This window comes from Staurois parvus, unplaced genomic scaffold (genome assembly GCF_062004578.1).
Source record: "Staurois parvus isolate SC_StPar_1 unplaced genomic scaffold, SC_StPar_1.0 ptg000491l, whole genome shotgun sequence".
NCBI lineage: Eukaryota > Metazoa > Chordata > Amphibia > Anura > Ranidae > Staurois > Staurois parvus.
Genome location: NW_028318287.1, coordinates 43887 through 62500, shown reverse-complemented (window position 1 = coordinate 62500; position 18614 = coordinate 43887). Strand labels below are relative to the sequence as shown.

Below are 18614 nucleotides of genomic sequence, written 5' to 3'. Positions count from 1 at the left end.
GCAGCACCCACTTATACACACAGCCATTTTTAACGCAGGAACGTGTGCATTTGGATTATACACTTGCCCATATACACCATACACCCAGATATCAGATGCCCATATACACTGTATTCCCAGATAGCAGATGCCCATATACACCGTACACCCAGATAGCAGATGCCCATATACACCGTACACCCAGATAGCAGATGCCCATATACACCGTACACCCAGATATCAGATGCCCATATACACCGTACACCCAGATAGCAGATGCCCATATACACTGTATACCCAGATAGCAGATGGCCATATACACCGTACACCCAGATAGCAGATGCCCAGATACACCGTACACCCAGATAGCAGATGCCCAGATACACCGTACACCCAGATCGCAGATGTTCATATACACTGTACAATAAGATAGAATATGCCCGAACACACCGTACAGCCAGATAGCAGATGCCCATATACACTGTATTCCCAGATAGCAGATGCCCATATACTCTGTACTCCCAGATAGCAGATGCCCATATACACCGTACACCCAGATATCAGATGCCCATATACACTGTATTCCCAGATAGCAGATGCCCAGATACACCGTACACCCAGATAGCAGATGCCCATATACACTGTATACCCAGATAGCAGATGCCCATATACACCGTACACCCAGATATCAGATGCCCATATACACTGTATTCCCAGATAGCAGATGCCCATATACACCGTACACCCAGATAGCAGATGGCCATATACACCGTACACCCAGATAGCAGATGCCCAGATACACCGTACACCCAGATAGCAGATGCCCAGATACACCGTACACCCAGATCGCAGATGTTCATATACACTGTACAATAAGATAGAATATGCCCGAACACACCGTACAGCCAGATAGCAGATGCCCTTACACACCATAAACCCTGATAGCAGATGCCCATACACACCATGCAGATGTCCACAGAAACCTACCAAGCAGATGCTCATACAGATACATATATGATGCATATGGCAGGCTGAGGGAAGACTTACTGTCTCCTCTGCTCTCCATCCTCCAGTAACCAAGGAGTGGGAATATCACAGAACAGACTCTGTGGAGGGGGACACCACAACCCGCTTCAATGGGATTAGTTACGAGTAGCTGAAGCTGCCATGATAGAGATATAGGCCGACTCCTCCTTCATGACGTTGCTTCCGCTATCAGTTTTAGGTATCCGTGCATTTGCATGAGTGCCGATACCTCGAGTATCATATTCATGCAAATGCTTAGTATCGGCACCGATATCAGTGAAACCCTAGTTGAAACCTTACTAGTCTTTTTCTTATTTTCCGTATAAAGAAGCAAATATTTATTGTAGGCCTCTTCAATGTGGGTATCCTGATGGCCTTTGTCTCTACATTTCTTTTTGAGGGTTCTCCCTTGTTCGACATAATCCTGTTTCATAGTGCAGGTGCGTTTTAATCTACAGAATTGACCAAAGGGTATATTTCTGATCCAGCGGGGTGATGGTTACTCCTAGCATGGAAATATGACTTCCCTGCACTGGGGTTAAAATGTGTTTTAGAGAGGATGGATCCATCTGGTTCAGACCTCAGCTCCAAATCGAGAAAAACTAAACTTCGATCACTGATGATATGAGTGAAGCTGATGCCGAATGGCTTATTCTTGCAGTGATCTAAGACGCCCACTGTACATCCATGCTATCCCATATGATTAAAATATCATCGATATATCTCATGTATAGGACCAGGTTTGCCTCAAATGGGTTATTAGACCAAATGTACTGGAGTTCCCAGTAGCCCATGAAAAGATTGGTAAAGCTTGGAGAGAACCTGGTCCCCATGGCTGTACCGTGTATTTGCCTGTTGCGTTTGCCCATAAATTAAAAATGGTTGTGATTCTAAAAGCTTACATTAAAAGATAAAAAAAACATGTCTATATTTGCCTGCTGTGTGTGGTGGTTTTGCACAGAGTAGCCTGGATCCCCCTCTTCTCAGGTCCCCCGCAAGCACTCCTGGCCCCTCCCTCCTGTTGGGTGCCGCCACAGCAAGCAGCTTGCTATGGGGGCACCCGAGCATGCGCACTCCCCAGCTGCTGCTTCGTGTGTCCATTCACACATGGAGCTGCGGCTCAGCCCCACCCCTTTCTCTTCTAATTGGCTCACTGGCTGTGATTGACAGCAGTAGGAGCCAATGGCTCTCGCTGCTTTCTCAGCCAATGAGGAGAGGAAGTCCCGGGACAGCCAAGACTCCAGTGCACATCGCTGGATATGTCATATAGGGATTGGGCCTGCTTGAACAGAAATGGCTGGTCCTTTGATAGGAAGTATTGAATAACCATCAGACCAAATTCATGTTTGATGGAGATGTATAGAAATGTTACATCTAACGACCGACCTGTAACCTTCTTGCCAAGAATAATGCAATATTATATCCAGCATGTGGCTGGAGTTTTTGACATTAGAGGGCAGGTTCGTGACCAGGGGCGGACTGACAACTCATGGGGCCCCCGGGCAATAGGGGATCATGGGGCCCCTGTGTCCTTGCCCAAACTCAAAAAAGCCTATGAAAAAAGGTACTAGGGGCATCTCATGGGGCTCCCTACTGACCCTGGGCCCACGGACAGTGCCCGAGTTTCCAAATGGTCAGTCCGCCCCTGTTCGTGACTATGTCCTGCAAGAAAAAAATGGATGTAATTAGCCAAGGTTGCTAGTTTAGCACTCTATAACAAGTATGATGGGCCACCCTGAAGGGTTTTCTATATTTTTGTGGATTTTTGGAATATGATAAAAATATGGAGTGGCTCGATATTTTTTATCTAAGAAATAATATTCGTCCTTGGTCAAAACTCCATCAGTTGCATCTCTAATAGTGATTTGAGATCTTTTTTGAGTGACAGGATCTCCTGGGAGTGTTTCAGAAGTTTCTTGTTCTCCCGAGTCTCTCGGCTTCTCCTATATACACTCACCGGCCACTTTATTAGGTGCACCTTGCTAGTTTCGGGCTGGACCCCTTTTGCCTTCAGAACTGACTTCATTCTTCATGGCATAGATTCAACAAAGTGTTAGAAACATTCCTCAGAGATTTTGCTCCATATTGACATGAGTTACTGTTGCCTTTCTATCATCTGGAACCAGTCTGCCCATTTTCCTCTGACCTCAACAAGGCATTTTCCTCCACACAACTACCGTTCACGGGATATTTTCTCTTTTTCGGACCATTCTCTGTAAACCCTGGAGATGGTTGTGCGTGAAAATCCCAGTAGATAAGCATTTTTTTTAATTACTCAGACCAGCCCGCCTGGCACCAACAACCATGCCATGTTCAAAGTCACTTAAATCTCCTTTCTTCCCCATTCTGATGCTCAGTTTGAACTTCAGCAAGTCCTCTTCACCATATCTAGATGCCTAAATGCATTGAGTTGCTGCCATGTGATTGGCTGATTAGCAATTTGTGTTACCAAGCAATTGAACAGGTGTACCGGTGAGTGTATATCTCCTTGTCTTGAATTACCAAACCCTCTCCTTTGTCTGCTTGTCTAATGACAACTTCATGACAAACCGTTGTTTTGGACTCTAAAGGTTCATGTAGGGGATTTGGAATGGCCACACTCTCCTTGTGACTTTTCTTAGCACACATGCTCTTGAATTCATCAATCCCTCCACTGGTTTCCATTCAGTGTCCTCCACCCCTCTCTGCCAATCCCTCCACTGGCTTCCATTCAGTGTCCTCCACCCCTCTCTGCCAATCCCTCCACTGGCTTCCATTCAGTGTCCTCCACCCCTCTCTGCCAATCCCTCCACTGGCTTCCACTCAGTGTCCTCCACCCCTCTCTGCCAATCCCTCCACTGACCTTCACTCAGTGTCCTCCACCCCTCTCTGCCAATCCCTCCACTGGCTTCCATTCAGTGTCCTCCACCCCTCTCTGCCAATCCCTCCACTGGTTTCCACTCAGTGTCCTCCATCCCTCTCTGCCAGTGCCTCCACTGGCTTCCATTCAGTGTCCTCCACCCCTCTCTGCCAATCCCTCCACTGGCTTCCATTCAGTGTCCTCCACCCCTCTCTGCCAATCCCTCCACTGGCTTCCACTCAGTGTCCTCCACTCCTCTCTGCCAATCCCTCCACTGGCCTCCACTCAGTGTCCTCCACCCCTCTCTGCCAATCCCTCCACTGGCTTCCATTCAGTGTCCTCCACCCCTCTCTGCCAATCCGTCCACTGGCTTCCACTCAGTGTCCTCCATCCCTCTCTGCCAATCCCTCCACTGGCTTCCACTCGCCCAATGAATAAAATTCTAAATACTAACAACAACTTACAAAGCCATCCACAACTCTGCCCCCAGCTACATCACCAACCTGGTCTCAAAATATCAACCAAATCCCTCTTCGCCTCCTGCTCCTGCTTTCTAGTTCCCATGTCACCTCCTCCCATGCTCGCCTCCAGGACTTCTCCCATGCGTCTCCCATCCTACGGAACTCCCTACCCCAATCTGTCTGGTTATCTCCTAATCTATCCACCTTTAGACGATCCCTGAAAACCTCTCTCTTTAAAGAAGCCTACCCTGCTTCTAACTAGTAAACCGCCATTTATTTCCTCCATCAGCTCACCCCCCCACAGCTATTACCTTTTGTATCACTCAACCCTTCCTCCTAGATTGTAAGCTCTAATGAGCCGGGCCCCCTGATTCCTTTTGTACCAAATTGAATTGTCACTGTAATATCTACCTTCATTTTGTAAAGTGCTGCACAAACTGTTGGCACTATATAAATCCTGTATAATAATAATATACTGTAATAATAATATTTACTTGTTTTAATTTTTTTTAATACATTTCTTGTTGGTTATGTGTTAAAGAAGACACTAGTAGCTTGTGATGAGGCAGAACTTGGTTTACTTGTGTGGCTTAAGTTGCAAACATACAAAACATTTTAGCAAACTGTAACGGCAGACATCTTGGTTATAAAGAGAGAGAGAAAAGAAAAAGAACCAACAAGTTTTACAGATATGCACAACTGGTAACCTTAGTGTACAGTGCCATCTACTGGTCAAGTGATATTAACACACAATACTGTATAGTACATGCTGTTGCATCCCCAACATTTCTTTAGTTACTTCCTTGTTTTCATGCCTAGTTAAATGGTGTCCTACATCCCAGCAGTCTTCAGGAGGGGAGGGAGGGTTCTCAGCTCAGGCAATGCCTGAGCTAAGGGCAGATGGATTCCAGGAAGTAAATGCTACACAAATCATCTGCCCTTACTCAAGATGGCCACTTCCAAAAATGCTGGGGGGTGTTTTTCTAAGTGATTTCTCAGCAAAATAAAGCATGGAGGCATAGATGGATGGGGGAGTTTGAATATTAACAATGACTTAAATAGCAGTTTTGGTTTGTGGTGCTCAGATGCACTGCGGTTCCACTTTAATAATAAAATATACAATGTTGCCCCCATATTGAAAACTTTGGTGACCCCTGCTGTAGGTGACCACAATAGGACCCCGGTCGCACTAGGTGCAACTTGGCATGCGATTTGCATGCCATGCTGTAGCGGCAGCTTTGGGGATACCAGGTAAACTCCGGACACGAACTTGAGGAAAACAAACCTTTTATTTAACCAGCGCTGGTTGAAACTTAGCCAGACTCTTGTCTGCAAAGCTAAGTGGCTTCAAAAACATCTCACAGAGTATACATATTAACAGTTACGTCACAATGCATATTTTTCCTTTTTCACTTTCTGTACATTCAAAAGGCTTTCTAAACTGTGCAGTATATGGCCTTGAATGCCAGCTGCAGATGAGGATACCAACTACAAGCTGGAACACATTACTCCACAGGAAATAAGGGAGGGGGGAAGTGAGCTGGTGACCATGATTTTGCAAACAGAGGCTGCTAGAAGTGTTAGAGTTTAACCCCTTAACGCCGATCGCACGCAAATATGCGGCCTCTCAGCGCCTGGGCCTTGGCGCCGAGCGGTCGCATATTTGCGTGCAATTAGAAATTACATATGTGCTGAGAGCGTGCACCCTGCGTGCTCCCAGCACATATGTCCGTGACTCCCGGAAAGGTCCCGATCTCTCCTTTCGATCGGGACCTTTTCCTGATTATGTGACCACCGTGACGGCGAATCACGGTGGTCACATGACCTTAAAACCCCACCTCCCGGATTCTGAAACTCTTAAAGGGCCGGGAGGCGCCAGTGCCAATAGGTTAAAGGGGAACTCTGCAATATTTGGGTGTTGCCACAATGCATGCCACATCGCACCCTATTGTCTGCAATTACAGCGGTCATATCAGTGGGGCTCCGACTTGGTCGGAGCCGCACTGATTTCTAAAGTAGTACACGCACTAAATGTGGTGTGATTTGCATACACATCTGTGTCCGCTGTCTTGAAAATCGCTCCTGAAATCGTCATGTCCCCCGAATTACAGTGAATTTGCACGATTTCAAAGTCGGAGCTTGATGTGACCGGGGGTGTAACAGCCTCCACATTCCTCTCAAATTAAAAAAGACAGATAAACGCGGGTCTCTTTTGTAACCTCCATTCATTTTTGTTAACAGGTCATTGCGGAGGCCACAGCACGAACACAAGGGGCCGCGGAAAAAACGCCGAAATCTCCGCTCAGATCACTCAGATCCGGCTGCCAAATACGCGAGCCTCCATCCAAGCCGCCCCTCGGATTTATCATTCGGTGCCCGGCATCGACCGCCCGGGACAGGAGCTGGCCTTTGCTGGAAGCAGCGTCCTCGTAGGTTTAATTTAACTCTCAGATGACTCTAGAGCAAAAAAAAAGAAGAAAAAAAAAAGGGCATTAATAACGGTGGAAATAAATGAGACGGTATAACTCATTCCTAATTGATAGTGTTCTTCCCAGCAAATGAAAAACTTCTATGGATTATTGCACAGATCTAATTATGTCATTACGCCGCTCCAGGTTCGGTGAGTGGTTGGTATAAATTGGGGCCGAGGTTGACATTCTTTCTTAAGAGGGGCCCGGGCCTCCGCCGGCGATTTAATTAGCGCAGACTGATGAAGATGACACGGGGCTGCGGGATGAGATTAAGACCCTCATTGAGGGGAGTGGTGAAAAGCAGAGTTAGGTCTCCAATAATTCAATAATTGGGATGATGAAGCTCTCAGACGTAATTTCTTTACCCTTTTCAATGCTTGCCAATTTTTTTTTTTTAACTGAACTCCAGACCGATATATAAGATGCAACTGAATGCAGCTCTCTAATCGTCTAATCAGAGCGCACCCAAGTATGCGGCCTCTCGGCGGCTGGGCCTTGGTGCCGAGGGGCCCCATATTTCCGGATGTGCCGAGAGCGAGCGCTCTGCACGCTCCTGGCATATTTTCCCGCGCCTCGTGGAAAGGTCCCGATCGCTACTTGAGGTCGGGAGCTTTCCAAACATGTGACCAAATATGTGGCCTCCTGGCGGCTGGGCCTTGGTACAGAAGGGCTCCATATTTGCGGATGTGCCGAGAGCAAGCGCTCTGCGCGCTCCTGGCTCATTTACCGGCGCCTCATGGAAAAGTCCCGATCGCTACTTGCGGTCGGGAGCTTTCCGATCATGTGACCAAATATGCGGCCTAATGGCGGCTGGGCCTTGGTGCTGAGGGGCCCCATATTTGCGGATGTGCCGAGAGCGAGCGCTCTGCGTGCTCCTGGCATATTTACCCGCCCTTGTGGAAAGGTCCCAATCGCTACTTGAGGTCGGAAGCTTTCCAATCATGTGACCAAATATGCGGCCTCTTGGCGGCTGGGCCTTGGTGCAGAGGGGCCCCATATTTGCAGCTGTGCCGAGAGCGAGCGCTCTGCGCGCTCCTGGCACATTTACCGGCGCCTCATGGAAAAGTCCCAATCGCTACTTGCGGTCGGGAGCTTTCCGATGATGTGACCAAATATGTGGCCTCTTGGCGGCTGGGCCTTGGTACAGAGGGGCCCCATATTTGCGGATGTGCCGAGAGCGAGCGCTCTGCGTGCTCCTGGCATATTTACCCGCCCTTGTGGAAAGGTCCCAAACGCTACTTGAGGTCGGGAGCTTTCCGATCATGTGACCAAATATGCGGCCTCTTGGCGGCTGGGCTTTGGTGCAGAGGGGCCCCATATTTGCGGATGTGCCGAGAGCAAGCGCTCTGCACGTTCCTGGCACATTTACCTGCACCTCATGGAAAGGTCCCGATCGCTACTTGCGGTCGGGAGCTTTCCGATCATGTGACCGCCGTGATTGGTCACCTGACTCTAAACCCCCGCCTCCTGGCATCACAAACCCCTTAAAGGGCCAAGAGGCGCCAGCGCCAAACGGTTAATGCACCACTAAACATATTTCTAGAAATGCAGGTAGTGTAAGGACCTGAATTTGCAGTCCCTGTACAGCAGAGACAAGACTGAGAGATGGACAAGCAGCAGAAGGAGCCAATCAGTTCATTTGCTGATAAGAAGCATGCTGATAGGAGGAGAGAGTAGAGTGGCAGAGAGATGATTTAGGATGACCTGGACTAAGAGGAAGTGGGTTGAAACATGCTGGTCATCAGACAGAGGCATCTAGTGGCAGAAAAAATACTGCAGCCTGTGAAAGGAGAAGAAGCGTGTTGAGCTCATTTCTCTGCCTCTCTGCTCTCTCCTCCTATCAGCATCCTTGTGATTGACTCCTTGTGCTGCTTCTCCCTCTCCCAGTTTTGGCTCTGCTGTACAGGGACTGCAAGAGGTTGATCTCTTGTTAGATTTCGGTACCTACACTGCCTGCATTTAAAGAAATGCATTGCTTTACATGTATGATGGTGATAGGCGAACAGTTGGCTTGATATACAGGTCATACAGGCAGCTCTCTGTGACCCTGGTTATCCCTGGGGGTCCCTGGAGTGGTTAATATAGTATATAAAAGGATGAGAGCCCCTGGGACCTTGTATCAAGTCCAGGAAATTTGCATTTAACTTGATAAGTCACAGGATGTACCAACGCGTTTCGGGGGCTCCCAGCTCCTCCTTCATCATGTGCTAGCAGTTATTATCCGATTGCCTCTCGGGGGATCGGGAAGGATTTTTTTTTCCCTGCAGGAGCAAATTGGATCATGCTTTGCTGGGTTTTTTTTTGCTTTCCTCTGGATCAACTGTGGGTGTAGGATTATAACTTTTTTTTTTTTAATGGTTGAATTGGATGGACTTTTGTCTTTTTTTTAATTGTTCATTGTTGTAAGATTCTCTCAGTTTATGGAATAAACTTCACAAGATCTACAAGGGGTCATCTGATCCAGTCACTACCTGTGTTATTCAACTAAGATTGGAGTTATCGCTATCTCATCACAACTGTAAGTTACAGAGATCACACTTTCAATGCTTAGATTGGAGAGACAGAACAATGTAACGTATTCATGCATTCTATACAAAGTATGCATCTGCTAGACTGGGGACCTGTGATCTCTCTAATAGTCATACGTTTACTTTTCATTGTCCAGTATCCCCAAACAACTACCAGCACACCATGATGAAGGGAGAGCTGACACCTTGAAACGCATTGACTATATCCTCTGATCTGTTACCAAGATAAATACATTTTTACTGGACTTACAAACCTAGGACTCTCTCTAATACTTCTATATACTAATTTTATACATTTATTGCAGGTTTGGGACGGCACAGTGGCTTAGTGGTTAGTACGTCTGCCTTGCAGTAATTGGGTCATGGGTTCGATTCCCAACCATGGCACCTCCTGCATGGAGTTTGCATGTTCTCCCTGTGTTCGTGTGGGTTTCCTGCGGGTACTCCGGTTTCCTCCCACACTCCAAAGACATGCTGGTAGGTTAATTGGCTCCTGTCTAAATTGTCCTAGTTTCATCCCTGGCCATGCGGGATCTCCTGCATGGTGGGGGTTGGGGAAAGACCTGGCAACCTACCCTGTAAATAATTGCTAAGAGAATTCATGGAAAAAGTCGCTTACAAGCGACGGTCCATGCAATCGCCAAGGGTTGGATACGACTGAATGGATAAATAGAGAGATAGACAGACAGACATAGAAATGGATAGATAGATAGATAGATAGATAGATAGATAGATAGATAGATAGATAGATAGATAGATAGATAGATAGATATGAATATATAGACAGGCAGATTGCAGGTTTAGATATTTCCTATGTACATGTACACATCATCTCAGTTGGAGTCGTCCTTTCACCTCTCCGTGGCTAATGAGGTCGTTTTGATTTTTCTGTGTTCTGTTGCAGCATCATGGAATGATGCCGTTGGGTGGAACTCAACAGTCCCGCAGAAGAGGAGAAGTCTGGCTGGTAGGAGCTCCGCCCAGTCTTTCTGCTCCAGAGCGCCCCCAGCATGATTCTGCCCCTCCAGACTCAATACACCAATCGAACAACGGGACACAACAGGTATTCATTTTGAAAATGATCCTAAGAGTACGCAAATGAATGTTTAGACTAAGCAATAAGTGAGTGAGCAGGCGGTTCCATTCAGCAAACCCTGAAATTGGGCTAAAAATCAGAAAATCAACTCAGGTTGTGTTCATCTGTCATGTGCTGCAGCTAGATTAAGTAGATTTTTCATAGTGCTTCTATACAGACTGCAGTCTCATATTACATGATTATATGCAGTGCACCTTCCTACTTTGAGGGCGTTTTAATGCAAAATGTTCATCTATGACTAAAATGTCACTTTACCAAATTCAGATGGGAATTTCAGAGAAACCTCTTGATAAAGACCATATCTCAGATTAGTCCATATATGGGTAACGATGTTCAGAGAGAACGCCCAAGGAAACTTCTCTCCAGGGTCTGTATTTGATATTAATCCATATATGTTTGAGAGAACTCCAGAGATACCTCTTCCTAGTGTCCATATTGGATATCATTCCATATATGGGCAATTATGTCAGGGAGATCTTCAGGGAAACCTGACTCCAGAGTCCATATTTTATATTGGTCCATATAAGGGTAATCATGTCAGAGAACTTCAGTGAAATCCTTTCCTAAAGTCCATAATTTATATTAGTCCATAAATGAGCAATGATGTCAGAGAGATCTTCAAGGAAAGCTGTCCCTAGAGTCCATATTTAGTATTGGTCCATATAAGGGTAATGCTGTCAGAGAACTTCAGGAAAACTCCTTCCTTAAGTCCATCATTGATAATGGTCCATATATGGACAATGATGTCAGAGGGATCTTCAGGGAAACCCGTCCCCAGAGTCCATAACTGATATTAGTCCATATATGGAAAATAATGTCAGACAACTTCGGGGAAACCTGTCTCCATAGTTCATATTTGGTATTAGTCCATATAAGGGTAATGACATCAGAGAACTCAAGAGAAATCCATTTGTAGAGTTCATATTTTATATTGGTGTATATCTGAGAGATCTCCAGGGAAACCCATTGCCAGAGACCATGTATGATATTAGTCCATGCATGGGCAAAGATATCAGAGAACTCCAGGAAAACCCCTTCCTAAAGTCCATAGTTGATATTGGTCCATATATAGGCAATGATGTCAGAGGGATCTTCAGGGAAACCTGTCCCCAGAGACCATATTTGATATTGGTCCATATAAGGGTAATGATATCAGCAAGAACTCCAGGGAAACCCATCCATAGAGTCCATATTTGATATTAGTCCATATATGGAAAATAATGTCAGAGACAACTTCGGGGAAACCTGTCTCCATAGTTCATATTTGGTATTAGTCCATATAAGGGCAATGACATCAGAGAACTCAAGAGAAACCCCTTTGTGGAGTTCATATTTGATATTGGTGTATATATGGGCAATTACTGTATATCTGAGAGATCTTCAGGGAAACCCATTCCCAGAGACCATATATGATATTAGTCCATGTATGGGCAAAGATATCAGAGAACTCCAGGAATACCCCTTCCTAAAGTCCATAGTTGATATTGGTCCATATATGGGCAATGATGTCAACGAGAACTTTAGGGAAACTAGTCCTCAGAGTCCATGTTTGATATTAATCCATATATGTGCAATAATGTCAGAAGCAACTTCAGGGAAACCTGTCTCCAGAGTCCATATTTGGTATTATTCCATACATGAGCAATTATATCAAATTGATCTTCAGGGAAACCTGTCCCTGGAGCCTGTATTTGTTATTGGTCCATATACTGTGTGGGTAATTATGTCAGAGAGAAATCCAGGGAAACCCCTTCCTAGAGTCCATAGTTGATATTAGTCCATACTGTATACGGGCAATGATGTCAGAGGGATCTTCGGGGGAAACCTGTCCCCGGAGACCATATTTGATATTGGTCCATATAAGGGTAATGATATCAGCGGGAACTCCAGAGAAACCCATCCCTAGAGTCCATATTTGGTAGCAGTCCATATATTGGTAATGATGTTGGAGAGATCTCTGGGGAAAACCTCTCTACAGGGTCCAGTCCATACATTGGCAATGATGTCAGAGAGAAGTTTGGAGAACCTCCCCCCTCCATGGTAATGATGTCATGAGCTTGTTTTATATTAACACTTTGCTTGCCTGTAGAGAGAGAAGCCAAGGAGATGTCCTGCAGGGTGGACTCACCACCAGAAATATTGCTATTATCTAAATACCCAAAAGAAGAGCACCTGGGAGGAGGCTGAGCAGGACTGTATGGAAATGTAAGACCCTGACACACTTTTCATGCTTTGTGGAATCCAAACCTCAATGTAATAAGTTCTAAACCCCTCATCTGTATAGGGGTGGAGTTAGCATTCTGAGATCCTGCAGAGCTGAAGTCCTGAACCCATTACCTACAAGGACACTGCAAACAGTTTGGGTGTTCTCCCCATACATGTACTATTGAGGGTTCAACTTCCTCCCAAAAACATGTTGCTAGGTTGATCAGTTAGGACAGAGACTGATGTGAATGGGACATGGACTGGCATGGTTGGAATGGGGCAGGTGCAACCGGGACAGGGGCTGGTACCACTGGGAGAGGGGCTGGTGTAAATGGGACATGGACTGGTATGGTTGGAATGGGGCAGCTGCAACCGGGACAGGGGCTGGTGTAAATGAGACATGGACTGGTATGGTTGGGATGGGCTGGTACAACTGGGAGAAGGGCTGGTGTAAATGGGACAGGGACTGGTATGGTTTGGATGGGGCTGGTGCAACTGAGACAGGGGCTGGTGTAAATGGGACAGGGACTGGTATGGTTGGGATGGGCTGATACAACTGGGAGAGGGACTGGTGTAAATAGGACAGGGACTGGTATGGTTGGGATGGGGCTGGTACAACTTAGAGAGGGGCTGGTGTAAATGAGACAGGGACTGGTATGGTTGGGATGGGGCTGGTACAACTGGGAGAGGGACTGGTGTAAATAGGACAGGGACTGGTATGGTTGGGATGGGGCTGGTACAACTTAGAGAGGGGCTGGTGTAAATGAGACATGGACTGGTATGGTTGGGATGGGACAGGTGCAACCGGGACAGGGGCTGGTGTAAATGGGACATGAACTGGAATGATCGGGATGGGGCTGGTGCAACTGGGATAGGGACTGGTGCAACTGGGAGAGGGGCTGGTGCAAACGGGACAGGGACTGGTATGGTTGGGATGGGGCTGATACAACTGGGAGAGGGGCTGGTGTAAATGGGACATGGACTGGTATGGTTGGGATGGGGCAGGTGCAACCGAGACAGGGGCTGGTGTAAATGGGACAGGGGCTAGTACGGTTGGGATGGGGCTGGTACAACTGGGAGAGGGGCTGGTGTAAATAGGACAGGGACTGGTATGGTTGGGATGGGGCTGGTACAACTTAGAGAGGGGCTGGTGTAAATGAGACATGGACTGGTATGGTTGGGATGGGACAGGTGCAACCGGGACAGGGGCTGGTGTAAATGGGACATGAACTGGAATGATCGGGATGGGGCTGGTGCAACTGGGATAGGGACTGGTGCAACTGGGAGAGGGGCTGGTGCAAACGGGACAGGGACTGGTATGGTTGGGATGGGGCTGATACAACTGGGAGAGGGGCTGGTGTAAATGGGACATGAACTGGAATGATCGGGATGGGGCTGGTGCAACTGGGATAGGGACTGGTGCAACTGGGAGAGGGGCTGGTGCAAACGGGACAGGGACTGGTATGGTTGGGATGGGGCTGATACAACTGGGAGAGGGGCTGGTGTAAATGGGACATGGACTGGTATGGTTGGGATGGGGCAGGTGCAACCGAGACAGGGGCTGGTGTAAATGGGACAGGGGCTAGTACGGTTGGGATGGGGCTGGTACAACTGGGAGAGGGGCTGGTGTAAATGAGACATGGACTGGTATGGTTGGTATGGTTGGGATGGGCTGATACAACTGGGAGAGGGGCTGGTGTAAATGGGACATGGACTGGTATGGTTGGGATGGGGCAGGTGCAACCGAGACAGGGGCTGGTGTAAATGGGACAGGGACTGGTACGGTTGGGATGGGGCTGGTACAACTGGGAGAGGGGCTGGTGTAAATGAGACATGGACTGGTATGGTTGGGATGGGCTGGTACAACTGGGAGAGGGGTTGGTGTAAATGGGACAGGGACTGGTATGATTGGGATGGGGCTGGTACAACTGGGAGAGGGGCTGGTGTAAATGGGACAGGGACTGGTATGGTTTGGATGGGGCAGGTGCAACTGAGACAGGGGCTGGTGTAAATGAGACAGGGACTGGTATGGTTGGGATGGGGCTGGTACAACTGGGATAGGGGCTGGTGCAACTGGGAGAGGGGTTGGTGTAAATGGGACAGTGACTGGTATGGTTGGGACAAGGACTGATAGAGCCTTGTTTACTTTGTACACCACTATGGAATATATTATCATTATATAAACATAGAAAATGCTAAATATGTATTGGCTCCCCAACAAACATGAGTATACATATTACAATATAGAGCACCTTCACGTAAACTTGTGACTCTCCAGCTCACATGATCACATATTTCGGAACACGAAATTAGTGGCGGGATCCAGAAATGTTTAGGCGAATATGGAGTGTGGTCTTTCCAAAGATTTAGCCTAACCCCCAGCTTCTGTATTTCAGGCCGGGCAGTCACTTAACAAGTGTCCATTCACAATCGGCGATGAGGTGGCTCTGGAAGTTCGCCAACAAGAAGCCATTTTGGATCGGTAAGATATTACTAGAACGTAACGTAGAAAAGTGTTGTACTTATTTTCTGTGTTTATTATGGTCAGAGTAAAGAAATTATATATATATATATGTGTGTGTGTGTGTGTGTGTGTGTGTGTGTATATACAGTGGGGATCGAAAGTTTGGGCACCCCAGCTAAAAATTTGTATTAATGTGCATAAAGAAGCCAAGGAAAGATGGAAAAATCTCCAAAAGGCATCAAATTACAGATTAGACATTCTTATAATATGTCAACAAAAGTTAGATTTTATTTCCATCATTTACACTTTCAAAATAACAGAAAACAAAAAAATGGCGTCTGCAAAAGTTTGGGCACCCTGCAGAGTTAATATCTTGTACTGCCCCTTTGGCAAGTATCACAGCTTGTAAACGCTTTTTGTAGCCAGCCAAGAGTCTTTCAATTCTTGTTTGAGGTATCTTTGCCCATTCTTCCTTATAAAAGTCTTCCAGTTCTTTGAGATTTCTGGGCTGTCTGTCACGCACTGCTCTTTTAAGGTCTATCCATAGATTTTCAATTATGTTGAGGTCAGGAGATTGTGAAGGCCATGGCAAAACCTTCAGTTTACGCCTCTTGATGTAATCCCCCGTGGATATCGAGGTGTGTTTAGGATCATTATCCATTTGTAGAAGCCATCCTCTCTTTAACTTCAGCTTTTTTACAGATGGCATCAAGTTACCATCCAAAATTTGCTGAAATTTTATTGAATCCATTTTTCCTTCTACTCGTGAGATGTTCCCTGTGCCACTGGCTGCAACACAACCCCAAAGCATGATTGATCCAACCCCATGCTTCACAGTTGGACAGAGGTTCTTTTCATTCAATTCTGTGCCCCTTCTTCTCCAAACGTACCTTTGCTCATTCCGGCCAAAAAGTTCAATTTTAACCTCATCGGTCCACAGAACTTGTTTCCAAAATGCATCAGGCTTGTCTATAAGTTCATTTGCTAAGTTCAAACGATGATTTTTGTGGTGAGGACGTAGAAGAGGTTTTCTTCTCATGACTCTTCCATGAAGCCCATATTTGTACAAGTATCTCTTTATAGTGGAATAGTGTACCACAACTCCAGTGTCTGCCAGATCTTTCTGGAGAGATAGTGCAGTCAAACGTGGGTTTTGAATTGTGTTTCTCACAATCCTGCGAGCTGTTCTGTCTGATATTTTTCTTGGTCTTCCAGATCTTGCTTTAACTTCCACTGTTCCTGATGACTGCCATTTCTTAATTACATTCCGAACAGAGGATATTGACATCTGAAAACGCTTTGCTATCTTCTTATAGCCTTCTCCAGCTTTCTGAGCGTCAACTATTTTCAGTTTCAGTTTTCTAGACAACTGCTTAGAAGAACCCATAGTGCTGATTGTTAGGACAAGGTCAGATGAGTCTGGGCATTTAAAACCTTTGAGATTGACATCACCTGGTCTTCCCAGACGATGATTGAGAACAATCCATGACACTGGCAGGTCTCAGCTTGGCAAAGGGGGCAGTGCATGCTATAAATTCTGCAGGGTGCCCAAACTTTTGCAGACGCCATTTTTTTGTTTTCTGTTATTTTGAAAGTGTAAATGATGGAAATAAAATCTAACTTTTGCTGACATATTATAAGAATGTCTAATCTGTAATTTGATGCCTTTTGGAGATTTTTCCATCTTTCCTTGGCTTCTTTATGCACAATAATACAAATTTTTAGCTGGGGTGCCCAAACTTTCGATCCCCACTGTGTATATATATATATATATATATATATATATACATACAGTATATATGTACAGTGGGTAAAATAAATATGGAACACATCACCATTTTTCTCAGTACATATTATTTCAGGTACCTTTTATAGGCTTTTTTGGGTGTGCTTTGAGTGTGGGCAAGAACACAGGGGCCCCATGATCCCCTATTGCCCAGGGGCCCCATGAGTTGTCAGTCTGCTCCTGGCGCTGAGAGCATGTCCAGTGCGCTCTCCCAGAGCAATGACTGTGCTGTCAAAAGAATGATCGAGATCCAACGGGACCACTTTTTGCGTAATCCAGATCTTTGTTCCCTCAGGCCTGAAGTCATCAGAGAGACGCCCGCCTTGGTCATGGGCAAGTGGACAACACTGGAGGCCCAGCAGCTTCAAACCATCGTATTCATTTCTGTCCGGAGCCTCGGAGGAAAGCTGCATCCTCGTCCGGAGGAGGAAAGAATGGACGGAGAGAAGCTGCAGCGAGAGACACAGATACATTTGCTCCATGATGTTATAAAGCTGCTGAATCCTACCGATGGCGGGAAGTCAACGGCGCCCACGTTTAACCTTACAGATAGTAAAAAGGCGCGAGATTACGGGGATATTACTATCCGTCCCTGAGGTGCCGTACCCAGCGCAGTGTACAGTACTTGTATTTAATGCAGACGTTTGTAGCAGTTTTATGAGAGCTCATAAATCGTCCTCATATGAAATGTTTCACTTTTTCTATTTTTTCTTGTTTTTATATATATAAAGCTCTTAGAACTTTCCACCAATAAATCCAAAGAGAATTTTCGACAATAGTGCGTTTATTTATTCCGGTCTCTCTAGAGACTGGTCCAGAAATTCTTCAACAGCAAGTGAACGCTGAGCTCCAGGCAGATATAAAAGAGAAAATTAAATGCAACTCTGTATTCATTTATTACATCAATAAATGTGTCTTGTAAATAGAAGCCGTGTAAGTATCTGATTGGAACCTGGTATCAACCTCTTGCAGTTCCTGTACAGCAGAGCCGGATTCTCAGAGGAAGAAGCAGCACAAGGAGCCAATCGGTGCATGGGATGACAAAAAGTGTGCTGGGCAGTGAGAGAGAGATGAGATCCTCCCTGTGCTGCTTCTCCTTTCACAGCTGGGCTGGATCTAGAATGACCAGAGCTCAGAGGAAGTGGATTGAATGGTGATAGTCATCAGACAACTTCTGGCAGACAAAAAGTAAATTGGAGTGGTCAGGGGCCCTTAGATTGGTGGTCAGTGGGAGAAGGACCACCTAACACTGGTGGTCATTGGGAAAGGAGCCTCCTTACACTGGTGGTTAGTGGTAGAAGGGTTCCATTATAATGCTGCTCAGGGTGAATAATGCTTCCTGCATTGGTAGTCAGTGGAAAGAAAGCCCCTTACATAGGTCAATGGGAAGAATGCCCCTTACATTGGTGGTCAATGGGAAGAATGCCCCTTACATTGGTGATCAGTGGGAAGAATGCTCCTTACATTGGTGATCAGTGGGAAGAATGTCCCTTACATTGGTGGTCAATGGGAAGAATGCCCCTTACATTGGTGATCAGTGGGAAGAATGTCCCTTACATTGGTGATCAGTGAGAAGAATGTCCCTTACATTGGTGGTCAGTGGGAAGAATGTCCCTTACATTGGTGATCAGTGGGAAGAATGCCCCTTACATTGGTGATCAGTGGGAAGAATGCTCCTTACATTGGCGGTCAGTGGGAAGAATGTCCCTTACATTGGCGGTCAGTGGGAAGAATGTCCCTTACATTGGGGGTCAGTGGG

The 18614-nt window shown here is 46.2% G+C and overlaps 1 protein-coding gene across 1 annotated transcript in view; it reads left to right on the top strand.

The window, feature by feature from the left end:
- The window catches only part of LOC149452180 (FRAS1-related extracellular matrix protein 1-like), a 278816-nt gene extending 261033 nt beyond the window's left edge, over positions 1–17783 (top strand). Inside the window, exons 31-35 of the mRNA XM_089689678.1 lie at positions 6547–6734; positions 10209–10367; positions 12490–12605; positions 15002–15087; positions 17151–17783. Coding sequence (XP_089545804.1) covers positions 6547–6734; positions 10209–10367; positions 12490–12605; positions 15002–15087; positions 17151–17347 — 746 coding nt within the window. The 3' untranslated portion in view covers positions 17348–17783. The remainder of the gene's footprint in view (positions 1–6546; positions 6735–10208; positions 10368–12489; positions 12606–15001; positions 15088–17150) is intronic.
- The last annotated feature ends 831 nt before the right edge of the window (positions 17784–18614 follow it).